The 27,836-nt window shown below is 37.4% G+C and overlaps 2 protein-coding genes and 1 long non-coding RNA gene across 3 annotated transcripts in view; 1 reads left to right on the top strand and 2 right to left on the bottom strand.

The window, feature by feature from the left end:
* Positions 1-195: 195 nt before the first annotated feature.
* LOC129441200 (transmembrane protein 272) lies at positions 196-24,708 on the bottom strand. The gene is made up of 5 exons (XM_055201039.2): positions 24,551-24,708; positions 8,512-8,595; positions 4,535-4,585; positions 4,219-4,425; positions 196-676 (listed from the first exon to the last, which is right to left on the bottom strand). Exons 2-5 carry the CDS (start codon positions 8,573-8,575, stop codon positions 471-473), a joined length of 528 nt encoding a protein of 175 aa, XP_055057014.2. The 5' UTR covers positions 8,576-8,595; positions 24,551-24,708; the 3' UTR covers positions 196-470.
* On the top strand, positions 23,484-27,432 carry LOC129441202 (uncharacterized). Its single transcript, XR_008643387.2, has 2 exons — positions 23,484-23,616; positions 25,621-27,432. It is a non-coding gene; the product is annotated as an uncharacterized lncRNA (long non-coding RNA).
* The window catches only part of taf6 (TAF6 RNA polymerase II, TATA box binding protein (TBP)-associated factor), a 29,347-nt gene continuing 26,486 nt past the window's right edge, over positions 24,976-27,836 (bottom strand). Inside the window, exon 15 of the mRNA XM_055201036.2 lies at positions 24,976-25,882. Within this exon, the coding sequence (XP_055057011.2) occupies positions 25,592-25,882 (291 nt within the window). The 3' untranslated portion in view covers positions 24,976-25,591. The remainder of the gene's footprint in view (positions 25,883-27,836) is intronic.

Raw genomic sequence — 27,836 nt, 5'->3', positions numbered from 1 at the left:
ATGAAAGTGTCATTGCCCCTGTCTGTGCATGTGTGGAATTGCACATTGTAATTATTATGCATTATTGTGACAATACAGTCACACTTTTCAAAAAGAGTAAACTATAGTATTACCACCTGTAAAATGGAGAATTTGAATTCTCAGTTCATAACCCCTTTAAACAACCAAGAATACACAAAGGAACAAACAAATGTGTAACATGATCTATAGCAATTTATTAAACTATCAAACATTCTCATTCTGATACTAATGTACAGACAGCAGACCAGAAAAGTTAAATGCATGTTTTCTCTGTTAAGAAAGAATCTGATGCTTAACCACATACAAAAAAAACAAAACATTTTTACACAAGAACAAGAATCATCTCTAAGTCAGAAAAAAGGGGGGCGGGGTAATTATAAGACCTGTAACCGCTAAAGTGTGCAGAAAATGAACTTGTGTGTTTTTCTTAGTGTTTTACCGATAGTCTATCACACATCATTATCCCCATGTCCACTCACTTTTCCTAACAAACACATGCAGAACAACATACAGCAACCCCCTAGAAAGAGGATGCCCAGACAAATATAGACCACTGTTATGGTCCAGAAAGCAAACAGATACAGTGTCTTATCGCAGTACTGGTCCTCGCCCTCGATGTAACTAGGCTGGTAAATTGAGTAGATCCATACATTACCTGTAAAAAAAAACTGTGTGAGGTTGGTATAAAATGTTATAACCTGTAAATAAGGAATGATCCAATCCATCGGCTGCAGATCGGTATCGGCAGATAATGGCATTAAATAACTCGATCTGTACTCGCTAAATGTGCCGATCTCATGAACTTTTCTTTCTGTTTACTTTTGTCATATTCGGGCTCCTGAATGCGGCTGCAATAAGAGACCATTTTTACCTAGTGTGAGCATTTTTATAATACGCTGCTCATGTGCGACAGGCAGATTTGGATTTCTCTATTTGCTTGTACAAAAATCATGTGTATTTTCTATTAGGACACACTCCAGTCCTTACAGCGCGATGCCTCTTCACATCACATAACGCGGAAATTGCAATCTCGTGTCGAAAGTGTATTATTTGCATGCGTTCTGACAGTTTAAACTTTCATTTTCCTCACAGCGTTCACCCGATGCGCGCACACACATCAGTGCACGTGAACAGAGCGATCTCTCTCATGTCTTAAAGCTACAGTAACCTAATTCATCTCAATAAAATCACTCTCTGCTCTTCACTGAAGAACTGTTGTACTTCATACGAATGCGTAAACATTTAATTCATACAGTAAAGACTGTGAAGTGTTTTTTTTTTTTCATTAAAAAGGCTTATGTCTGTTAAAAGTAAAGGCATGTTAAATTTATTTTTGCAGAAGAAATATTTGTTGTGCTTACTTACTGACTCCTGAGATTTTGTCGCACAATTCTATGCATGTGTGCGCATGGGGAATATGATTGGTTGAGCCATTTCGAAAAAATAAAATGGCGGCCAAGAAAGCGGCTGGAGCACAAATTAATAAATGTATATTTCTACTTTTTAATTATGTATATTTCTACTTTTAATTGCATTTCTAGCAAGAAATTAGTATTGTAGTTTTCAAATATGTGATTAGTTATCACAAAGGTTATATTTCAAACACGCTGCCTTTGAAGTGGGTCCGAAAGCGTTTTTCTTAGCTGCCTTCATGCCTCCAAAGTCATTGCCTCATGAGGCATTGAGGCACAAAGTCCGCTGCCTAGGTTTTCAGTGCAGCCCAAAACGTGACACGAAAACACTGTAGATCAGTGGTTACCAACCTTTTTAGCCCTAAGTACCGCCACAGCCCTATCAGTAAGGCTCAAGTACCCCTTAATCGAAACTAAACCAAAGTTGTGTTTTAAAGACAAATAATTAGTAAAATTAATTAAAACATTAGAGTAAAAATCACTGACTGATGAAGCATGTTTATTTCAACAATCCAACCATTATTGCGATCAGTGTTTGCATTTTATCAGCTCATTTGCATTTTAAAAGACACACCCAAAAACAGCACATTTTTGCTCAGGCCTACAAAATGGCAATTTTGACATGCTATAATTAATTATCTGTAGGGTTTTGAGAGATAAAACTTCACATACAAACTCTGGGAACGCCAAAGAGTTATTTTACAAAAAAATTCATCATATGACCCCTTTAAGGGCCAGATTTACTAATAGCTTGAGCAAACCATCATTTTGCCATTAGATAACGACTAAACTTACTAACGACACGCAGTAGATATTTAGCTCTGAAAGGTGTTATTTTTGCGACCTTATTGCATATGCATTTGTAAAAGTTTTTTTCTTTTAGAAGCAACATTATTGGGAGGTGAATATTAAACTTGCCAGAGGAAAAAAATATATAGATATATAGTTTGCCAAGCCATGCTATTTTTAATTTGCTGGAAAAAAAGAGGAGGAGAAGTCACGAGGAGAAGTCAAATCAGGTGTTTCAAAACTTCTTTTACCTCTTCTTTCCCATCTTTCATCCTCCGGTTCTTCTTAGTGTACTTTTACTTAGCTGGAATTTCACACTCCGCAGTCTCATTGCAATGTCCTAACGAGGACTCTTATTTGCGACCCTGTACTAATTTGTGCTACTCTTAGTAGATTGCAATGGTCATTATTGTGCCTGTGTATTTTATTTGTGCTTTTGTAGGTAATCACACGTAAATTTTCCACTCCGGCGCTTCAATTTAAGTTACTGATAATTAAAGTGTACAAATAACTTAAACTATTCTGTTCAAATATAAAGAGAAACAAAATGTGTTAAGAAATTCACTATAAATACAAAAGACATCATACGGACAAAATATGGTAGCTAAAACAATGCAAATGTTTTTTGCGTCATTTGAAAATGCAATGGTAGCGGGAATGAATATCAATATTTGAACATTATTTATAGTTGGGGTAAACCTGAGGACCACACCTTTGAAGGAACAGTAAAATAATGTCTTGGACGCATCACGAGTAATCAAATAGGACACCATGAACGTCATGAAGACGATAAACTTTGTGTCTTTAGAAACTATTCAGGTTCATTGAAAATAGTGAGATCGTTCTTGAGTTGGACATCGATATTGCATTTACTCACGACGGCTAATAATATTAATAAGATGATTAAAATTACATTTAAAGCAGTCCTTTTTAAAATGCTTTCCTCACAAAAATCAATCTTAGGTCAATGACTGGACAAACGTAAGAGATTTTTATTAAAAGCAAATGAAATCAAAGCAAAATCTAAATCTTTTACCACGGTTGGGAATCACTGCTGTAAATCACTGATTGGTCTGAGAGAATCTTCACTACCAGCGCCACTGCTATAATCTATAAATTATAGATATAAATTCTTTTGAGCTCCGTTTAATATACTTTCATCTTTGGTTAAAAATAAATTTTATACTCATGCTTTTTGTTTAAACAGTATTTAGCACTTTATTTTTTATGTGTGTACCATTATTTTCATGTTGTCATTTTAAATAAGAACTTATTAAACTTGAGACATGCAGAGTACGTTGCACATTACATTTGTGTTGGAGAACTGAAGGGGAAAGTTGACACACTGTTAAAAGACTGTGCTATCTTTTATCAGGTGTGATGTTATGTTAGATGTGAGCAAACACTGCTCAAAAATATTTCCCTTTGTTTAAGCAGAACAAATGAATTGGGTGAACTATCCCTTTTAGTAATGTTTTGACTGGGTATTTTTTGTACAATTTAAATTAAAAATGATGGCATTTTTTAGTGTTTAGTGAAAAATGGGAACCATAAAAATATGTATTTTTAAAAAATAACATTAAAGCGTAACTAAACCCCTGGTCAGAGCCTGACTCCACCCACTGGCAATATTTGAAAAATGCAAGAAAAGTGGGCAGATTCAACAGAGATAGAGGGGACGAACTTAAGTGTGTAGTGAGATCGTAACAAGGGCATGGTGAGCTTGAATCTGCTTACGTCACGAGTTACTTTTTGGACCCAACATCCAATAGGAAAATTCAACTGCAGAGGCCTGAAGAGGGCAGCACTCGTTTTTACACCATATATTGAAGTATTGAAACACTTTACAAATGTCAAAAAACTTACTAAAATGAATGAACAGCACTAATAAAGCATCATTCTTACAGATCTTTAACTAAAAAAAGTTGGTTTAGGGTTTAGTTACTCTTTAATGTCTTTATTAAATGGGTGTTGTGGTCACACTGTTATTCCTTACCAGCAATAAACCAGCAAAAGAGAAAAAGTGACACCAGTGAATTCCAAGTGGTACAAAGGCTACTAAGAGGAGAATGAGTTCCATCTTCTGGCTCCTGTGTGCATGGCAGACAGGACAGCAAAGCCAAGACCAGGGCAAACACACCTAACACTAGCAAATAAATAGGGATGTATGGCTGTACTGGGCAGTCATGCAGATGTATTGCACCTGTGAAGGACAACACAGATTCTTTTTTCTATTAAACTGTTAAAAAATAATTTTATTTAGAAAATAATATTTATTATAAAACCTAATACAAAGGCCTAAAAACACATACCAATTGACACCTGAGCAATGGGCAAGACAATCGCAAAGATTTTGGAGATTACTGTAAAACATAAATAGGAAGCAAAACAAAATTATATCAGGTAATTGTCAGTGTTTTTTGGGGATGTACTACCTGAACTCATTTTTGGTTAACGACCCCACAACCAGGTTCAAAAGCATTTCTGTAGTGAAGATCTCTCAATCTCACAGTTCCTTTCCAAATATCCTTATCTGTCTCTGTAAGAGATGTCTGTTGTATGTACGTCACAAACATTGCTCAATTTAAAACAATATGGAACACAATTTATTTTCAAGTTAAATAATTTTCATTTATTTGACTGGTGTGAGAGCAAAATGATGCTGTAAACGTGTTGGCATAGCAACATTATATTTCCTGTTTCCTTTTCTGTCCATTTGTCCTACAAAGGACATCTCATTTAATTCCAGGTTGAGGACCCTCCGTTTACCATATCCTTCAGAGAATGCAACCTCCAGAGGACGCAAAGGACGCAGCCTTCTGAATGGAAACACAGCTTACAGTTGTTTGCAATTCGCAATCTCACCGCTAGATGCTGTTACAATCTACACATAGCACCTTTAATGCTTCTTTTGACTTATTTTAAATCATCTTGAGGCCCCCTAGTTGTTGAACACTAGCTTAGACTTGTGTAGCAAACATCCCGGTTACATGTAACCCTCATTCTCTGAAGGAAGGGAATGGAGACGTCGTGACAGACGAATTGGGAACACGCTTCGCGGGAACAATCCACTTCGAGAAACTTGTAAAACGGCAATGAACCTGGCATGCAAGTTCCTCTTTGGGACCTGTCCGTGATGCTGAAAGCCTTACAGGACGTTCCCTTTGAGCCTCTGCATACTGTGAGTATTAAGTTTTTTAAGATGAAAACTTTAACGCTCCTTGCACTGGCCTTTGTTAATAGGATAGGGGACCACCATGCATTTTCGGTTAACGATTCATGCCTTCAGTTTGGGCCTGCTGAATCCAGTGTAACACTGAGACCCCAGCCCGGCTACATGCCCAAAGTTACCACCACTCCTTTTAGAGATCAGGTGGTGAACTTGCAAGCGCTACCTTTGGAGGAGGCAGACCCAGCTATGGCTTTGTTATGTCCTCTACGTGCACTACGTGTGTATATAAATCAAACTCAAAGTTTTAGGACCTCAGAACAGCTCTTTGTCTGTTATATTGGTCAGCAGAAAGGGAAAGCTTTCACCAAGCAGAGGATGTCTCACTGGATTGTAGACTCCCTTGTTTATGCCCTCCCTTGTTTACCCCCTTGTTTATAAAAAGCAGGGCATTCCATTTGGGTTGAGTGTGGCATCATCTTGGGCATTGGCTCCTGGTTCCTTGCTAACAGACATTTCTAGAGCTGCCAGCTGAACGACACCTAACACGTTCACTAAATTTTAGAGTGTTTGCATTGAGCCAGTATCCTCTCGGGTTCTCTCCTGCAGGCACTGGAAGGATCAGCTTCAGTGGTGCTTTGGTAGGGATTCCCAATTAGTCAGTCACAACGTGACGCATAGTGACCGACTGAAAGGGACTGTCTTGGTTACATATGTAACCCTCGTTCCCTGAAATAAAGGAACAGGGATGTCACACCTTGTTTCACAATTGCTGTTCCCCTGCTGATACTGGCCGGGCACTGATGTTCGGCTTTTCTCAGCGAAAATAGTAATTTGGTATTCACACCTGCCTCTCGTTAAATACTCGCACAGCGAGGCGGCGCCAGCGGATGCAAATACCTGCATGCCAAATTCATTGCTTCTCTAACAAGCTCCTCAAAGCAATTTAGTCCTGTAAAGCGCATTCCCAATTCGTCGGTCTTCGTTACCCTCCTTCAGGGAACGAGGGTTGCTGCGTCCTTTGCGTCCTCTGGAGGTTGCATTCTCTGAAGGATATGGTAGGATATGGCAGCATATGTCAAAGGGGACGCTGATGAGCACACTTCGGAGTGTAAAAATGACACCCTATGGACTCGAAGACTAAGCAAGCATGTGCAATTTAAGGCCACGAGACCGAAAGTTCACATGAAGTGCGCCATTTGGGACAGGGCCTTAGACAAAATGTGAACAATATTTGAGAGAAATAGGCCATTTGTGTACAAAGAAAAAGTCTTAAATCTCTGAGTTCAGCTCAGCAAAACAAAAGTGTTGCAGTCATAATTAGTAATAAAAACTGTTTTATGCAAGTCAATATCGATAAATAGTAATGCAATATAATGTGTTTGCCAGTAACTAATCTGGGGACGAGGGGAGCTAGCCACAGAATGTCTCTACGCTCCAAGTCTCGCGACACTGTCTCAGGGGCCGGAAGGTAAACAGTGCCGCGAGACTTGAAGCACTAGAGACGGTCTGTTGCCAGCTAGTACTGCAGCTAACTTGAGGTCTGCAGCTATCTGCAAATTATGCTGCATATTAGCTGATATGTGGTGACATTTACCGGGAGTGAGCCAACCTTTGAAACGAAAACTCACAGACGAAAAGGGGGATGAGTTAAATAAAAAAGAACATTTTGTGAGAAATGGAGGTATGGAGATAATTGCGGAAGAGAGTGAGCAGTGGGATGAGTTTTAAGTTAATTAGATTAAGCATTGGTAGGGATGCTCCGATCAATGCCGATCTCCACTAATAATATGTGGCCGATCACTATTCTGAATCGGACAGCCGATCTTATTACAGCTATTTCATGTACTACGGCTTTTGATCAGTAAGTCCTTATCGATCTAAAATCACTGTTAGTTTGAGTCGTTTATAACATGCATTTAAAAAAAGCAACACTCGTCAAACATAATTATTAAACATATTCTTTTTTATCATATATTCTTTATTAAAATACCTGAAAAGGTTTTAAGAACAGCAATATAAATATATCCTTCAGCCATTTCATGGAGCTGCGTGTCATCATAGCTGCGTGTGTATTGTTCTTCGTCTACAGCGCATTTTGAGTTTCTACACGAGAGCGTCCCCTGGCTTTTGGATGTAACGGAATTTCACCGTATTTCATTGAGAAACATAGCAAGCATAATCGGACGATCGATCGGAGCATCCCTATTAGTTTTACAAAACCTTCAAACGTACTGTTATGACCACTTATGTATTTAATTCATGTATATACTAATGTATATAATTAATGTATATGTGACAAAAAAGGCTGTTTATTATTCTGGCTGGTAAAAAATGTGCTTGGCTGGTGGATTTTTTCATCTACCAGTCCCCGTGGCAGGTGAGCCAAAAAGTTAATTTCGGACCCTGTCTGTGACGCAAGGAATTGTGGAAATAATTGTAGCAGCGAAGGACGGTCGCATTCAAAGGTCACATTCAGAGTATCCTACTTTTTTAAAATGAGACAGCCTTGATGACGTATGTAGCCTTCGAAATGAGACACATTTCTATAGAAGCTACATAAGCTGCTATAGGACAAACATGTTGTCGGCTAAGACAAAATATTGATGATAAGTGCTCTGTAGAGCAGTTTGTCCGTTTAGGGCAAATAACAGCTTGTTCTAAGGTAACAAAAACATAACATGGTTCATTATGTAAGGTATTTACACACAACGGAAAATAAAGTTATGTATATTATATAGCATTTCTCCTAAAATTTACACACTGCACCTTTAAAAAATTAAGTATAAAATGAAGTAAACATGAAGATACTTTTTGGTAGTGTTTTGTTATTATTTTATATTGTCAGTGGAGGTGCGTTAAGTATTGTTGTGGACTTTGGGGGGTTTTGACGTATAATTTGTTGAGATCCACTGGTCTAACCTATTTATGAATGAGGCAATTGTCTGGATTTAACTGTGCATGTTTTGTATGTTTTTGTAAACTGAACAATGAAATTAGTTTTACAAGACATTAACAAAATTAATACATTAAAACCACAAATACAGTTATGTAATGAAGCACCACATCAGCACAACATGTTACAATAACACAAACAGAAAAAAGAACAGGTGTAAGTACTTAGAACAGGTGTGCTGAATTTGGGTGCTTTGGGGATATTCTCCAGTAAATTCCGGTCTTCCATTTTTCTTCATTCAATTTGACCTAAGAAAGATAAAGGGGGTGAGCACAAAAATTAGTTGTTTGTAACATCTTATATTACATTTATGCAGCTCAGTCTGAAGTCAACAAAATCGACAAAATGATGAATTTTTTTTAATGGAATGGTGCGTTGAATACCCTGTTCTTGGAAGAGTTGCAACTATGGCTGCTAAGAAGGACATTAGTTGTTTTCTTTTTGGAATTTTCAGAGCCTGATGAAATCTCTATGAATATTGCAAAATACGCTGGTTGCAGCTGGTTGTCAGTAACTTACTGTAGAAGATAAAGACGAACAAGAAAATGTTTCATGTTCATTTAACTTTGAACTGTTGCCAGTAAGTAACATAAATGTAAAATCTACAGTAAGTTACTGGCAACCAGCTGCCAGTAAAACTGTAATTTCTACAGAAATTTTTTTACAGTTTACAGTGACTGCCCCTGCCGTCCAAAATAAGAGAATGACTTTACTTAGTCCCATTGTGCGAGCTGTCTCTTTACTACCATATAGTTTATACACATGTTGCTGCTGATTGGGCTGACATTAAGAGTGCAAATCGGACAGTTTATTACAATTCGATACAAAAATGATTTTCTCCACCAGCGATGCAATTTTTGCTGATACATCAAACACTTTTAGATGCGATTACGTTTCAATATAACTTTTTTGTTCAGAAGGTGACGTAATGTTCTTCCTATGGTGGTTTCGAGTCGATCGGAATAACCCTTGCGTAGTTATTTGTGCGTGTCTTTTAAGCGCTGTTTTGCTGCGCAGGGCTAACCGTAAGGCAAATCTTCTCATGTTTGGTATAGGTGGACTCAGCAACGATTCAGGACTCCTATGAAAGAAGTCCCATGAAAATATGTTGACCACAGCCAAAGTAATAGGTATGTAAAATATGTGTCATCACAAGTAACAAGTATCGTGTCATTTTTGCACACGTTTTGTGAAGATACAACCTTAAATGTATTAACAATATATGTAATTTTCAGTTTTTTTTGCAATTTTCAGCAATTTCTGATGGAAATTTTAATATAATGCCAATAGTTTTTTTCGGAAGCTAATGTTTTGTTCTTCCTATGGCGTTTTTGAGTCGATCAGACTTACCCCCATGGAGATATTTGCATATGTCTTTTAAGCACTATTTTGCTGCGCAGGGCTAACTGAAAAGCGAATTCTGGCATGTTTGGTATCATTGGACTCGGCAACTATTCAGGACACGTAAGAAACAAGCCGCATGAAAATACATTGACCGCAGCCAAAGTTATAGGCATGTAAAACATTCATTTGACCACTAGGTGGCGCTGTGACGAAACTGCATGCACCCTCAGATCTTGACTGCCATCACATGTACCAAGTGTCGTGTCAATAGGCCTAAGCTTGCCAAAAATACATTGCTCTATGTAAAATTCGTTGACGCGCTATACGACAATGGATTGGTTTATCAAAATTCTTTTAATTAGAAAAAATAACCATTCACTGGTGGCGCTATGACAAAATCGTGCACACAACCTCAAGTCATGACTGTGTTACATCTAGCTAATTTCATGCCTATACACTTTAGTTTAGCAAAGAAACAGTTGTAAAAAATGATTTTCAAGAAAAAAATTATTAGTATTTTTGTCTTTGTTTTCAGTAAAAATATCTAAAAATTCATAAATTAAGATGCTTTTTCTTGATGAGCAAAACGACCCAAGAAAATAAGTCTAGTTTTTAGACCAAAAATATTTAACAAATTTTAGTGATTTTGTGCATAAAACAAGCAATAAAATCTGCAAATGGGGTCCTTGTGCCTGGGAAGAAATTCTTGTAGTTTAAATGTTTATAATCTGCCTATTTTTAGCAAATGTTATATGAAATATAATATTATATTATGTGAATAAATTCGCAATGAAAGCAGGATTACTTTGTCAAGCGTAATGTGTCATACCAGTGAGCAGGTTATATTGAGGTCTCTTTATATGAAACACCTTACTCCACTAATCAGGCTCCTTCCAGAATGTTGAAATAAAATTAAGTTGAAATAAAATTAATATTTTAAAATTCATAGGAAGGTGAACATTATAATTAACATGATCATTATTAAAATTACATTAATTTATCTTGTTTCTTATACTATAAGTGTTACACTGATCATCCTAACTGTAATATTATTTGCTCTTTGTATAAAAGTGACATTCAACAAAAAGTAATTATTTCAATAAAGATGTATTTCAAGGATTCAATTATTTTGCCCACATAGGTCGAGTGTCCGATATTATCATCCAACATGGGCATACCTATATGTGACCCACATAGTGAAACCCACAGGAAACATTCTGGAAAGGTTCCAGTTATAAAAATTAAACCTAAAAATAACCTGCAGGGAACGTTCTTAGAAGGTTCCCATTAGGTTATACAACCCCAAATCAGAAAAAGTTGGGACACTGTAGAAATTGTGAGTAAAAAAAGGAATGGAATAATTTACTAATCTCATAAACGTATTTTATTTACAATAGAATACAGATAACATATCAAATGTTGAAAGTTAAGACACTTTGAAATGTCACGCCAAATATTGGCTCATTTTGGATTTCATGAGAGCTACACATTCCAAAAAAAGTTGGGACAGGTAGCAATAAGAGGCCAGACAATTTACAAGAGGGAATGTTCCTAGAATGTTATTTGGTTCCCAAAAAATAACCAAATGGGAACCATATGGGAATGCTATGTGTTTGCTGGGTTATTCCTTTAGTTTGCTTGTCTGATATGTGCATGCTCCTCTGCGCGCTCTTCACGAGTACCTGCATTCTCTTGTGCTCAGCAAAAAATTCAATTTAAAAATAACGGTAATTTCTTTTTTACCCCAAATACTAGCATTATTTTAACATTTCGTAACTCTCTTTCTTGATTTAGTAACTTAAATATATGAGAAGGAATATGAATATACACACATACACAAACTGATTATTTTTTCGGCAAAATGCAATAAATCCAAGTTTTTTTTTCAAAATGCTATAAATTTATTGAATCATTATATAAATGTGCATTCATCTTTACCATGTTATATTTATGTAACGCCCCCTGCCCTACTTAGGTGTCTCAAGTCTAAGCACTTTAGGGTGGAGCGACGGGTTGACTATATGAATTTAACTACTCTGATATCTTAAACCTTAAGTACACAATAAAAAACCTTAAAAAAAAATTCTAGTATTTATTTTACTAAAATCAAATAGATTAAGTTATGAGTTATTATATATATTTTACATTAAGCTGGAAAATATGTATAACAATATGTGGGTATGATTATTAACAATCAATATGTAGTATAACACAAGGAGATAAATATTCAATTTACTTACACTCACACTTACTGAGAAAACTAAATATAAACAGTTCAACTGTATCACACTGTAATATACAAGGCAATACCCAGCAATGAATATTCCCTTTAATGAAATACAAACTTTTAAGTATTGTTGTAAATGTGCAACTGTAAACTTTACACAAACATTTTTTACCCAATATTTAAATTTAAACACAAAATAATAGTGGGCCTACTCACACACGCAAACACTCACTCACACAACCCCACCAATGCAGGCCTATGTAATTGCTTGTGTGCGTTGTGACCTTAGAATCTTTATCACTGTCCTCTTAACTCAAATGAGCCAAAACAAAATCAATTAAAGCTGCAAGCAGCGATGAAAGGGCCCTCCCATGCATGTGCACCGCCACCCGATGACCTTAGTAAAAACAGTGAACAGTGAGGATATGAATTTTAGTGAGTAAATGTATGTGGATATTCTAATTAGACTGACCAAATATGATGTTTATATTGTGAAATCTATTAGAGCAGTGAATCAGTGTTATCTGGTGCCTCAAGGTGGCGCTATGACTATATCTGTATTTTGCTATGTTTATGTGTTCAGGCCAGAACCATTATTAACCGTGTGAAGTATGGGGCAGGACAGGTCAGACATTCTATGCCTGAATTACAACAACTTCCAGTTTCATGGTGAAACATCAAACTTTGCCAGGCCGCCAGAGCTACGCCCTTCAACAAAAAGTCAAGATCTTTGCAATTCATCATCGCAAAGTCCTTAAGATCTGTCTGACCAAATAAGATGTTGATCTAATTATATTTTCATGAGCATTAAAGGAATAGTCTACCCCTTTGCCACACCAAACTATGTTATTATCTCAACTTAGATGAATTAATACATATCTATCTTTTTTCAATGCGTGCACTGTACAGCGCGTTGTGAATGTGTTAGCATTTAGCCTAGAGTCTAGACCCATTCATTTCTATGGTACCTAACAGGGAAGCCACCAAACACTTCCGTGTTTTCCCTATTTAAAGACTGTTACATGAGGAGTTATACCAGTAAGTATGGTGCCACAAAATAAAACTTTTTTTTGTACCATAGGAATGAATGGGGCTAGGTTAAATGCTAACACATTCACAACGCGCTGTACAGTGCACGCATTGAAAAAAGATAGGTATGTATTAATTCGTCTAGGTTGAGGTAATAACATAGTTTAATATGGCAAAAGGGTAGACTATTCCTTTAAATCACAGTGTAAAACCTGACATTTCCTGCTGCCAGCAGGTTTCGCTATGACTGTATGTGAATAATTCCATGTTGATGTGTTCAGGCCAAGGCATTTATCAATCATGTGAAGTGTGGATCAGATTAGATGTTGTAAGCCTGAGTTAGAACAACTTCCTGTTTTATGGTGAAAAGCCACAATTTAGCAGTCCGCCACAGACACACCCTCCAACGAAAAGTCAAGATCTCTGCAATTTAGCATCGCAAAGGCCTTTAGATGACACAGACCAAAAATGGTTTTGATCTAATGAAATCTGTAGGAGGAGTTTGTTAAAGTATGAAGCCTGGAAATGGCAACAATTGCACACAAATTACAGACAAAATTCCTAATGGCCGACTTCCTGTGGGGGTTTAGAGCTTGGCTCCAAGAGACTTTTTGTAGGTCTTGGGGTGATACAAGATCCTACCACATTTCGTACCTGTATGTTAAACGTAGCAGGGGGGCGCTATAGAGCCATTTTTACACCCCCATTTCTGAAGCCTATATCAAATGAAAATGTTGATAGTTAAGATTCGAGTGACCAAATATGATGTTGATATGGTTAAATCTCTAAGAGCAGTGAATCACAGCGTAAAACATTATATTTGCTCCTGCCTCTAGGTGGTGCAATGACACTATCTGTATTTTGCTATGTTGATGTGTTCAGGCTAGGACCCTTATCACACGTTAAGTCTGGGCAGGTTAGACACTGTGGCCGTTTCCCAATGTCAAGGATACTTCCTTGGCAGGACTAGTCCTTACAAGTCAGTTTCTTCAGAGGCTAGGCAAGGCTCCTTTTAAGCATTCGGAGAACATGTTAAATGGAACAGGCTAGCAAGGCTAGGATTGTGGGTGATTTCAGCGCGTGAAGAGCGCGAAGGATACAAATATGCATCCTTTCCTGTATATGGGATATTTCTCGAACGAAGGACTCAGTCCTTGGCTGAAATTTGAAGGATCCTCGACATTGGAACAGTCCTTCAACGGACGTCGATGACGTAGCATCCTCGAAATTCTGGCTTCCGAGGATCCTTCCTTGACATTGAGAAACGGCTCGAATGCCTGAATTACAACAGCTTCCTGTTTCATTGTGAAACATCACAATTTGCCAGGCTGCCATGGACACGCCCTTCAACTAATAGTCGAGATCTTCGCATTTTATTATCGCAAAGGGCTTCAGATCAGTCTGACCAAATATGATGATGATTTGATTAAATCTTTAAGAGCAGTAAATCATGGCGTAAAACATGTAATTTCCTGCTGCCTCTATGTGGCGCTATGACTATAACTGAAAATTAGCAAGATAATGTGTTCAGGCCAAGACCCTTATCAAACATGTGAAGCGTGGGGCAGATTGGACAATTTATGCCTGAGTTGGAACAACTTCCTGTTTCATGGCGAAAACGCCTAAATTTGTAAGGCTGCCACGGACACACCCTCCAACGAAAAGTCAAGATCTCCACAATTTAACAAAGGCCTTCAGATGAGAATGACCAAATGTGATGATGATCTGATAAAATCTCTAGGAGGAGTTTGTTAAAGTATGAAGCCTAGAAATGCCAAAATTTGCACAGAAATCACAGAGAAAATTCAAAATGGCCGACTTCCTGTGGGATTTAGAGCTTGGCTCCAAGAGACTTTTTTGTAGGTCTTGGGGTGATACAAGATTCTCCCATATTTCGTACCTGTATGTTAAACGTAGCAGGGGGGCTGCTCTCTTGAATCTTTTAAATAATATTTCAATAGATATTTATTACAGTAATTTTCATCAGACGTGATTCTGCATCTAAGTGGAATTTTACATCTGGTCTCTGTTTGTTTAATGGTCTGACAAGTTGTTAAAATGAACTTTTGAACAAATACCTTGTCGAAAATAACAAATGTTTTGGTTTCCTTAAGACAACGGGGATGGCGATCATGGATCACTGCAATGTGAAGGAAGGTTACTTATAGTGCTGCTTCCCGATTAGTCGGGACTAATCGTTTGCAGAATAAAAGTTTTTGTTTACATAATATATGTGGGTGTACTTTGTATAATAATTATGTTTATGTAAATACACACGCACACACATGTATATAATTAAGAAACATTTGCATGTGTAAATATATTTTTTTCTTAAAATTATACATGTATGTGTGTGTATTTATATAAACATAATTATTATTCACAGTACACCCACCATATATTATGTAAACAAAAACTTTTATTCTGCAAACGATTAATCATGAGGCAGCACTAGTTACTGAAGGGAGGTTCTGTAGTTAAGATTGTATACATTATACAGGTGCTGGTCATATAATTAGAATATAATCAAAAAGTTTATTTATTTTGATTTATCATCAAAACTTTTTGAATTCCATTCAAAAAGTGAAACTTGTATATTATACAGACTGATTTATTTCAAATGTTTATTTATTTTACTTTTGATGATTATAACTGACACCTAAGGAAAATCCCAAATTCAATCTCTCAGAAAATTTGAATATTACTTAAGACTGATACAAAGAAAGGATTTTTAGAAATCTGAGCCAACTAAAAAGTATGAACATGAAAAGTATGAGCATGTACAGCACTCAATACTTAGTTGGGGCTCCTTTTGCCTGAATTACTGCAGCAATGCGGCGTGGCATGGAGTCCATCAGTCTGTGGCACTGCTCAGGTGTTATGAGAGCCCAGGTTGCTCTGATAGTGGCCTTCAGCTCTTCTGCATTGTTGGGTCTGGCATATCGTATTTTCCTCTTCACAATCTATGGGTTAAGGTCAGGCGAGTTTGCTGGCCAATTTAGAACAGGGATACCATGGTCCTTAAACCAGGTACTGGTAGTTTTGCGACTGTGTGCATGTGCCAAGTCCTGTTGGAAAATGAAATCTGCATTCTCCACAAAGTTGGTCAGCAGCAGGAAGCATGAAGTGCTCTAGTCATTAAATTAAAAGAAACAAACATTTGAAATGATTAATTTGTGTGTAATGAATGAATATAATATACAAGTTTCACTTTTTGAATGGAATTAGTGATGATATTCTAATTACATGACCAGCACCTGTATATTACACATTTTACACAGTAACGTAAGCTCTGTGTCGTTTTTGATACGCTTTAGCTATGATTTGAACTAAGGTTTTGAACTAGTTATTTTAGTTACTGAAAAATCCAGCTAAGCATAAGCTGGTTTAAGGTGTCAGTAGCTGGTTTAAGCTGGGGCAAGCTGTTCCTCTCAGCCTGGCCGAGATGGTCAGGGGGCGCTCTCGTGCAGAAACTCCCTTTGTTCCACTAAAAAGTAGCATTACAAACCAAAAACAGTAAAAGAAATGGACACAGCGACCCCACTGGATTCAACGGAGACAAGTGAAGTCAATTAGAAGCACGCACTTGCTGGGGGTAGAGCATACTGCGCAGACTCAAATTGAGGTTAATGACGTAGATGCCACGTGGGCAACCTGTCTGACAATTGTAAGTCTTCTAATAGCCGTGCCACGATAAATCTAAACAGACATCCCAAGTCTCCCGGAAGTTCCGGGAGTCTCCCGCATTTTGATAGCGGCTCCCTGATGCCCGCAAATTAGTTAAAATCTCCCGGAATCTAGAGCGAGCAAGAAAGAGTAGCATGCGCACGGCAGAGAGGGAGGGGGAGACCTTGCGTGTGTGTGCTAGTGTGCCTCATTAAGCGCATGTAAGACAGAGAGCATCCTGATTGGCCTGCTCCGGTAAATCAACCAATCAATTGTCAGTTTGGGCGGGCTTTTATCTCTTCTCCCGAACTGACATTGAGGTCTGAGTTCAACAAGTTTAATATCATGTGCATATTTTTCAGGCTGGCTACTAGTTGCCAAGGCTACATGAAAACAACAAACTCCTTAGACCTGTTTAAAGTTGCAATAGAATATAAATAAAACAGTTTATATAAATATGTTAAACAGCTTATATAAATAGTAAAAGTAATCTACATATTGTAAAATAATTAACAAATAATTGGGTAACACTTTAAAATAAGGTTCATTAGCTAACATTAGTTTACTACATTAGTTAACGTATAATAATGAACTGCATTTATAAAGCATTTTTTATCTTTGTTAATGTTAATTTAAACATTTACTAATACATTATTCAAATCTTGTTAACATTAGTTAATGCACTGTGAACTAAGACAAACAAACCATGAACAGCTGTATTTTTATTAACTAACGTTAACAAAGTTTAGCAAATACAGTAACAAATGTACTGCTCATGGTTAGTTCATGTTAGTTAACACAGTAACTAATGTTAAAGGGATACTTCACCGATTTAGCATTCAGCTTTGTATCTGTAGAAACCCGGCAGTATTACTGAATGACCATGTTTCCCTCCATCATTTTCCCCTGAGAGGAGAGATATCTGCATTTTGGTTCTGCAAAAAAGTCCTCCGATGATGCAAAAATCGTCATATTACATCATCGGAGGACTTTTTTGCAGAACCAAAATGCAGATATCTCTCCTCTCAGGGGGAAATGAGGGAGGGAAACATGGTCATTCAGTAATACTGCCGGGTTTCTACAGATACAAAGCTGAATGCTAAATCGGTGAAGTATCCCTTTAACAAATGAGACCTAGTAAAGTGTTACCAATAATTGCATAGGTCTCTAGAAATTAATATTATGCTTTTATATCTTGAAATGTCATATCCTTGTCCTCCTTTATTTTATTTTTTTTTTGGGGGGGGGGGGGCTTCGGGATACCTCCCTGAAATGACTTTTTGCAGGTTGGGATGTCTGTCTAAATCACCCACCGAATCTTGCAGAGACAGCGAGCTGAACAGGAGCAATTTTTGTTAAGTATTCCGATAAATAATCTCCCTTGACTTCATGCCTCCATGTCCACCCGATTGCCTCATAGACAGTAAAAGATTGCCTACAAGTTTCTTCTCTTGTCCATACGGTAATTTCTCTACTGTGCGACAGAGAGTCGCAGGTTATGATGCAAACGTTAGCCTATTTTTGAAAATGAATGGGAGTCAATGGAATGCTGTGGGGGTTCTCTAAGCAATGGCGGCGCCCGGGGAAGCTTCAATAAAATATGAAACCCTGCCCCCCCTGTTACAAATGCTATTTCAGGAAATGTTTACAGGAATATTTATATCTCTGTTCTTCAAATTGTTTCAGGTATTTTCATGATAATAAAGAACTTTGAATGATTTTGTTTAACAAGTGTTGCTTTTTTAAATGCATGTTATAAACGACTCCGAGTCATAATGATTTTAGATTGATAAGGACTTCCTACTGACCAAATGCCTTAGTACACAAGCTGTGCATGAAACACAGAATCGCAGCCTTGTGATTCAGAATCGATTTCATACAGGCATTTTTAATGGGACACACACAATTAATCGTTACAGCCCTAACGTAGACTAACTGTGTTCCGTATAGATGACCTTTTACTGCCAAGAACTCAATAAATAATTTGAGGTCACACACAAAATTTATATCTGTGTCATCCTCAATTCCCCATCTTTCATCCATGACCAGGAAAGGGAACCTCCTGCAAACTGTTTCAGTGATTATTCAGTAAGAGCCATTTGATAGCACGTCTGTCAGCATCATCTTGTATGCAGTGATTGTTTAAATTAACTTTCAACATGCTTTAACAAATTAAAAAACATCACAATCAAGTAAAATAAAACATTAGTTCATCTTTAATACCCATTTTCGCAGCTGAAATCAAGTTTTACTCTCTGTGCGGAACATCGTTTTCCGTTATCATCTTTCATACACAGGCGGAGGAGGTACTTTTCCTCACTTTTCTCAAAAACTATTGGTCCAAAAGACATCAATCAAAGTGTGACTCATACAATAGGCCTTCCCCCGGAAAATGCGCACACAAACATGCTTATTTTGAGCAAGTTGCTTCGAGGAGTAGACGAAAGCTTCCGAAAAAGCCTGAAAGTGTACGGAACACAGTTAAGTCTACGTTACTTCTTTCGTCTGCTCCATTCATGTGATGAGCTTAATGCGTCGCCATGAAAACAAAAACATAGTTAACGGAAAAAAGCTGTTAAACCGCACTCCAGGGGACAGCTGAGACATTTTAAGATACACTTGAAATGGTTAACTGTAGTAAAACCATTATTTTTGTAAGGGTATTTCTACCTATACAATACATGGCAACCCTTTACAGTGTTCAGATATACAGTAATATATTAGTAAAGCAAAATGTATTAATAAAGGAGGTCTTCTCTTTATATTTAATCTTATTTTAATATCGGTTCCAAAAGTTATCATTGATTTGTTAGTTCCTTTTATTGTGATTTATGTGGCTCTTCTGCTGAGTGACGTCATCAACCCCTGACCTCTATCTTACCTATCCCAAATAGCACAGGTACGTCTCCCTGCTGAAAAAAACAGCATACCAGCAAGACCAGCATATGTTTTGGTGCTGGTTTGCTAGTGAACACCAGCTAAACCAGCATCAAACCAGCACCAGCTAAACCAGCAACAAATCAGCATTAGCACCAGCCACATACCAGCATTAGGACCAGCATCCCATGCTGGTCATACCAGCATATGTTGTGTTTTGGTGCTGGTATGCTGTCACCACCAGCTAGACCAGCATAATTCCCATGCTGTTTGATGCTGTTTTTTCAGCAGGGAGATGTCTGGTAAAGTTCTGGAATACATCTGGGGCCGGATTCACAAAACATTCATTTTTATCTTAATTTCAAGCTTAAGAAAAAATGGAAGAATATTTTGTATTCTCAAAAAAGAAAGATGTATTTTTTCCCTTAAGTATGTTCTTAAGAAAAAACTTAAGAAGAATTCCAATTCTCGAAAAATAAACTGTCTTAAATAACATCTTAAAGTTAGGATAACCTTACAGTAGTCTTAAATCTCAAAATGTAAGATGTTTTATAATTTAATGTGATTGTTTTAAATGTGACATGTTGTATTTTGTAGTCTGAAATGGCAATTTAATCAGTTTACTTCACATAGATTAGTTTAAAGAGGAATTCCACACTCATATAAACATAGATTAGTTTAAAGAGGAATTCCACACTCATAATGAATGGCTTACTCAGTAATATGTCATGAAACACAAAAAAGTATTAGTGATAATATTAGCAATCATTTAACTTCCTCCGTAATAGCCTACATTCATTGTGAAATTACTTAAAGGGATGATGTAATATGACGATTTTTGCATCATCGGAGGACTTTTTTGCAGAACCAAAATGCAGATATCTCTCCTCTCAGGGGGAAATGATGGAGGGAAACATGGTCATTCAGTAATACTGCTGGGTTTCTACAGATACAAAGCTAAATGCTAAATCGGTGAAGTATCCCTTTAACAGCTAAAAGTCGCTCTAAGCGGGAGGCGAACCGGTAATCTCTCTGTCATGCTAGTCAACCCCCCGAAACCGCGGGCAGGCTTCACCCTCCGCACCCGTCTCTTGACGCGTAAGCGCGGGAGACGAACCGTGGGCACGGAGAGTAAAGCACGCACACCCAGAGCGCTCGACCCGCATGACGGACTGATTGGGACATTATGGAATTATATTTACGCACCGCACCGCCTTAATACTAGCGAGCCTCTGTTACAACAGCGAATAAAATCCTGTAGTAGTCTTAATGCATCACTCGTTTGTATCGCATTAGGCGCCGCTAGCAATTTTGGGCCCTATGAAAGAATAGGGGGTCAGGCCCCCACCATACCCATTTCGCACCAAACATACAATCCAACCTACTGTAGCTATTCAAAATCTTTGTCTGTAATTTAAAAATACAGAACTATTTATTTTGCTATTGTTATGACCACAATTATCAGTATTTATAGACACCAACAATGTCTGCAGCTAAGATAATTTATTGTGCAATGTAAATTGAATTGAGAAATACAGTACATTAATCAAATATTCAGAGAAAATGCAACGTTCTTAAAGATTAAAGATATAAATGTGACCATGCCCGTGAAAACCCAGCTGAAGTATTTCTTTGTGATTTACTGTTTTCCACATAAAATCATCCTACATAATGTAAAGAACATTTTGTGAAAATATAAACTTGATATCATTAATATTGACTGAGTAATGTCATGTCAGCGATTGAAATCATAGTGAAATTAATGCTTGAAATCAAACTGTGATGCTTATTTCACAATAAGATTTGAGACTTTAGTCTGATATTCACAGGCAGTCTCGGTGACATACTGTATAGTACTGGAGCTGTTACACACACGAATGACATTGTAACATTTAAAAATGGCGAACAACAACAATGCATCTTTTCTATACATTTACATTATGCCTCAAATAAGACTGGGTCAAAAATGCTTGACCAAAGCCTGTATTAATTATTAGCATTTTTTATAAGGTAAAGAACAAGTTTCACACACCAGCAGTTTCAGTAACGCAAAAATAACGTCAGATCATTGAAACTGTGAACTTAAGAAAACAGCTATACTGTTATTAAATGATTCTTCAGACTGTTTATTAATCAACGGGACTTTAAAATGAAATGAATGACAACTATAGCAGATTACAACATAGATTTCCATTGATTTCTTAAACATGTTGCAAGGTGAGAAGCTTTAATATACATAACTGGACTACTTTAGCCTTAGTTGCATTTCAGTTTTATCACAATCAACTCGATTCACGACTGCATAAAAATACTTTCTTGGCATATTGCGTTACAAAACATTGGAGTGTGTAACGATCGCATTTCTAGTTTATGTTAATTAGCTTATACGGGCTACGTTAATTAAAACAGCTTATAGGGCTCACTTTGTGTTAGAATCATAACACAAAACAGGGAAAGTAAATCACCTTGTTTACTGAACAGAGGTGAACAGAGCGAAGACTTTACAGTGGAAAGAAAACTGCATTGTATTGCTCCAGCGTCACATTGTGTAAACTGCATTTATAGTAAGGAATCGCACATAAGCAGATATCATAGCAAATAGCAGTAAATACACACACCTTGCTCTCTTGTCAAGTTCACGCGCACTGTGAGAGACCGTGGATTGAAGACGGCGCTAACATGCAGAGTAAAGAAGGGGCGGAGCTAAGAGGAATCAGCTTAAGGGGGTTGCGTTTGCGGCACAGTCCTTGGCTGGGGCCCTCAAATGTTCATGGGCCCTTAGAATCGTCCTAACTTTCCCACCCTTACGGCGCCCCTGCGCGTTAATGATCGCAAGGTAGTCAAAAGATTAATGGATAAGTGTAGTGTTACCTCATTAGCAGGGTATCTTAATTCATTTAAAAGCTTGTCATTTTATTCTTAAGACATACATTTAAGATATTCTTAAGAAAAAATTTGAGAACTTCTTAAGAAATGTTTGAGAATTGCACTTAGGAACATTCTTACGCACTTCTTATAATTTATCTTAAGAACTTTCTTAGGGGCCAGTCACACCAAAAGCGTTTATGGCAGTTGCAGGCGCCTTTTTTGAATGATATTCTATGGGCAGGGCGCGTTTGCTCGCTGTTTATGCACGCCGAGCGCCTTGCGGTTTTCTGCCGCCCGCCGCGCACGCGTTTTTGAAGGAGCGCTGAGAGCGGAGAAGCGCCTGACGTCATTCGCATCTTCCATTGTCCAATCGAATGAGGGGAGAGGCGGGCCTTACGTTGTGGTGAGGGAAGTTTACAGTTGCTTTGAAGAACCGGACTCCACTCGCTCACTCTCTCCTGCGTGTTTGTGCACCTCTCACCCTCAAACAAGGTCAGAGCAAGCGTCCTCTTTTTAAAGTTTCTGCTAATATGACAGTTAACAGCAAAAGAGTGCTCAAGCTTCAATATTTGATTGACAAGACAGCTGACCGCGGCGCGGTGGTTGCTTAGCAATATGAAAAGCCGCGCCGCACTGCTCTTTTTTAAAAAAGGCAGTGCGTCGCGCCTTGCGTTTGCAAGCGTTTAAAGCGCTTTTGGTGTGACTGCGCCCTTATTATTGTCTTAAGAATGTTTTCGTGAATCCGGCCCCAGGTGTGTAAATCATCTTATAAAGGTCTTACAAAGAGCTGCTTTACATACATTCTAAATCAAAAACATCTTGCAGACATCTTTAATATGTCTATGTGACATCATTTAGGAAACGTCTCAAGATGTATTGCAGATGAGCAAACAATCTAAATAATACGTCTTGCAGACGTAAACGCAGACATCAAATAGACGTCTCCAAGATGTATGTGTGCTATCAGGGATCAGTTTACAAGTGCACAAGTTGGTTTTAAAACGGGTATATCGCAAAAAGTGTAGCAAAAGTCAAAAAGCTAAGATTTGAAAGTGCAGTGACAGATTTGAGAGGTTGTATTGCCTAACGTTATTTGTGTTTGTACAGCAAATTTTTTTGGGGAGTGCTAGTTTACACATTTGTGACTTTTTTTCTGCAACTTTAAAATCAGAACACAAGTTTGTGATAACTGTCCACGAGTGCACATCTCAACATTCAACTTCAGATTTTGGATCTGGCAAGTTTTCACATCAGGACTGTGAGTATAAATAATGTACAAGTACACATATATTTTGCAAGTTCTCAAGTAAAAATGCACAAGCTCCCAAATTTTGCAACTGATTTACCTTCATAGAAATGTCTTAGTTTTTCAAAGTTTGTGCAAACAGGGCCTAAGTCCCACACCCCACTGGTTTAGATGGGTTCTAGAACGCAGCATTAGCACAGCCCTGGTGAATCGTTTTTTAACAGTTTCTTTTAAACGAGCGGTCCGGAAACGGTTTGCCGAAAAGATTCGGACTTCTCATCACTATTTCACCGAAATTCTGAGGCAGCAGGCACAACCCTTTAACGTTTACATACAAAATACATTTAGGACCGCCAGCGACAGGGAAAAGTGTTTGCATTAGTTGCACAGTGAAGCCTAGTCAGTACGAAACCGATGTAACTACCAAAACCAGTTGATCCAGACCAAAGTAAAAATAAATCGATCAACAACAGTGATTTTAACTGACCTAATAAAATATTACCACGTAGTCATGTTTTACTATCTGAAAACTAGACCATTTTAATATTAACGTTATTTTTTAATCATCTGACTGATTGTGAGTGACAATCGTGATATATAATTTTAAAACCAAAAGTAGGCCCTAACTTTAAAAGCAGCATAGGGATTTACACATCAAAACAGGCTGCCATATTAACAAAAACTGAAAGCAGTCACGCCACTGAGTGTAACTTACTTGAGTCACGATTTACGTGACTAAAATAGCACGTGAATTTCTGTAAACGTAAGGATAGTAGCGTATTTTGTGAAAGCGTCAAAACACTTTTACTAATGTTATGCTTTCGCATATTTGATGTGCAAGTTAGCATTTTAAACATTCACTTTCGCTCATCCAGAAAGACTTTTGGCAGAAAAACACAACGGAAGACACAGCAAACTTTAACGTTAACTAGGCTCAGTAACTTACCTAAGGCAGAAAACCTCCTTTTGAAGCTGCTGTTTATTATAAATTGGAATTTTAAACATACAGAAACTATGGCCTTACAAACACGCCCAGCCTGTAGACGTATCGGGGGAGGGATCGTTCAGTTTCCTTTCGTACGAACGTTTGACAAACACTTTTCAGTAAGCGTTCTCAACTGCATACAAAAGAACAATTGTACCTATACAATTCGACTGCTACCCATTGTACCAGTAATTTGACAAATTGGTAATTGTGTTAGCTTTCTGTTTTTTCTGTTCAACAAACAACAATTGTTAAATACATAGGCCATGGTTATGAATTATCTCTTATTGTGATGTTTGTGTTCAATATCAACAGGTAGCATTTAAAAACGAGTTTCTATAGTTATTTTTCAATATTTATGAAGGAACTGTACAATGACAACGACATTTAAAAAGCGTCTTTATTACAGAAGATAAAAAATGAACATGAAAAAGAAAATCAAGCTGTTTCTCAAACCCTATAAATGCCCAGTTTTGTCAACAAGCACACATGTGCAAAATTATACACATGAATATTGTACAGTGACAGAGGTATAAACCCACTTTCTCTTTATACCCCTCAATCCAAATCTATAACTCCTATTATAAATACAAGCAAAACTTTAGAATTTATAATTGAAACATTGTAAAAGTCCTGTGGTTTCTTTAAACACAGCAACTTTTATTACTTATCACAATCAGCTTTCATCAGTGTGTGTTAAGGTTGCACAAAGTTGTAGATGTTTTGGCTTTTGAGCTGGCAGCTAAAATGGCAAATATATATTGATGTGTATATAGAGCATGTTTACATGCTTGAGTGTTACTGTTTTAAAGTACTGTATGTAACGTATGGGCAGTGTCCATGTATTTTAACAAGATTAATGGTCAAAGCGTGCATAGCCATTTGCTTGTCTTCTCTGATAGTAAGTCTATATCAGTTTGCTTAAAAGTAAGCCCTATGGGAAACTGCAGGCTAAATTTTGCTGACAATGTATTGATGCATGTATATGTGTGTGCGCGTGTCTTAGTGTTTCAACTGTATGTTTGCTGCAGGTGATTCTGAGCACTCCAGCTTCACGGTTGACTCCACACTAATGGGTGAGGTAGAAGTAGGGAGAACACCTGAACCTTTGTTCTCCAGTGAGGAGGACGATGAAGGCAAAGACACCACAATGTATTTCTGTAGAGGCCGTGAGCCACCCACTGCTCCTGTGTTTCCAGACTCCAGTTTGACAAGTGGCTGTAAAGATGTGGGAGTGCTGGGAACTGTACTTGTGATGGGAGATCCAGACTGGGAGGAACTGAGACTGATCACCTGAAGGAAAAGATTACATCTACAATTATAGCAGATAGGGCACGCTCACATCATACTTAACTGTTCCCACCCCCTCACTCGTCTGCACTCACACTACACTTTCTGATCTGTACCAAGTATGTTTACGTGATTTAAAGATGCAATTGTTTTGAAGAAAACTGGATAATTTGCGTGATGGAGTTCATCGTATTGTCAGTATAATCATCAGGTGTGTTTGAAAGCATGTGCTGCACAGATTGCTTGGCTTATGACCTTAAATAACCATAAGAGATTTAAAAGCATATTAGTAGGAGTCTGTTCTCCAAATACTCTCGGGCTACTTTAATGTCATAAACCAATCAGTTCGCACAGTGGCCATGATGTCAAACACACCTCTGTTATCTGGGGTTATTTGGGATGTGGTGACATGGCTGTATGTATTTGTGCTGCACATATCAGAGTGTTTTACAGTAGATATGTTTACATGCACCCAATTAATCAGTTTGTATTTGTATTGATGGCTTAATCATATTAAAAAGGCTACATGTAAACACCTTAATCAATATGATTCAGGACGATCTGATGCAAATTTGGATCATATTGAAGGGGGTGGCGTACTCCGATCTGTGATCCAATCAGCAGGAGAAAAGTATGCATGTTAACACGTGAATCTTAGTATTCTCTCAATCAGATGCAGAAATACATTGTGCACATGCGCAGAACATTTGTGCTCAAGTTCACATCTTATAATTACCTGTTATATAACATGATTCTCGTCACAAAAACACGCAATAGCAAGCAATGGCATTGCGCATTATTAAGGTAACGTTAATGGGGTCACGCGATGTACAGTACATTCTTCAGAGTTAAGCAATAAAATAGCTTTGTGCCTTTTGAAAAGTGTTCACCTAACACCTATATCTAAAAACCTATTAAGAAAAACTTTCCCCAACTCAGTTTTGACTTTTATCCACAGATAAAACTTAAACTCGACGAGAGATGCTTTCCGCAGCGTAGCGTTGCCAAGTCCTCTGCTTCTTCAAGTTTAGGTTTGGCTACTGTTTAAACTGTTTCCACCAGTTGTTGTTTTTCTTTAGGTTAAAGATGAAATGATTTTATTGATTAATTATTGACATTTGGACTGTGGACAGTCATTGGGATGCTTTTGTGCTAGTTTTGAATGTCCATTTGGATGGATTTGGAACATTTAAATCAGATTGCAATGTTTATTGTCAATGCATTGTCGTAACCTTCAATTTAATTAAATTTAGTCGGATTGACAAAATTTTGTGCATGTAAACATAGCCAGTGAAAGCGGACTGTACCCGAAGCCAACTCGGGTACACTTAAAAGTCCCAGTAAATCGGAAATCGCGATCTATGTATTTCCATGTAAGATATAATATCATGCAACGAAAGTAGTTAAGCGTGGCTTGTGTTTTCAACTGTGCTTTGATTGTATATAGAAGCCATTTTATTCAGAAATGGAACTTGCAACAGACTGGCAGCTGGAGGGGCGGAGTAAACAGTATAAAATGTTTATAATAAACACTGCAATATTACATAAAAATATTAATTGTCTTTTTTTATTTCATTGGGACTTTAAGTGTACTGCACCCTGGTACAGTACGGAGCGATCACACTAGCCAAACGAACCATATTTTGGGGTCAAACGTACTAGGGTGTGGTTCACATAATATGAGTACACCCTATTGACTAATAATATGAATATTTTGTTTCATTTGTTAATAATTTACTTGATTCGAATAATTGCTGGAGCTCAAAGTTTCTCTTTTTAAATATTTATAAGTGAATATACTGGGTATACCATTAATTTGTTTATATATTGCCCATTAAGAAAAATCTGTGGACTATTACTGAATATGAAGTGAACTAAAATGGTAAAAAGTCTAATCTACTCTGGTTTACTCTTGAAATCTTACATTGCAAAACAAAACTTGTAAGATATATTTCTT

Source organism: Misgurnus anguillicaudatus, chromosome 22 (genome assembly GCF_027580225.2).
Source record: "Misgurnus anguillicaudatus chromosome 22, ASM2758022v2, whole genome shotgun sequence".
Taxonomy (NCBI): domain Eukaryota; kingdom Metazoa; phylum Chordata; class Actinopteri; order Cypriniformes; family Cobitidae; genus Misgurnus; species Misgurnus anguillicaudatus.
The sequence above is the reverse complement of the archived record's forward strand: the minus strand, read 5'-3'. Positions and strand labels throughout refer to the sequence as shown.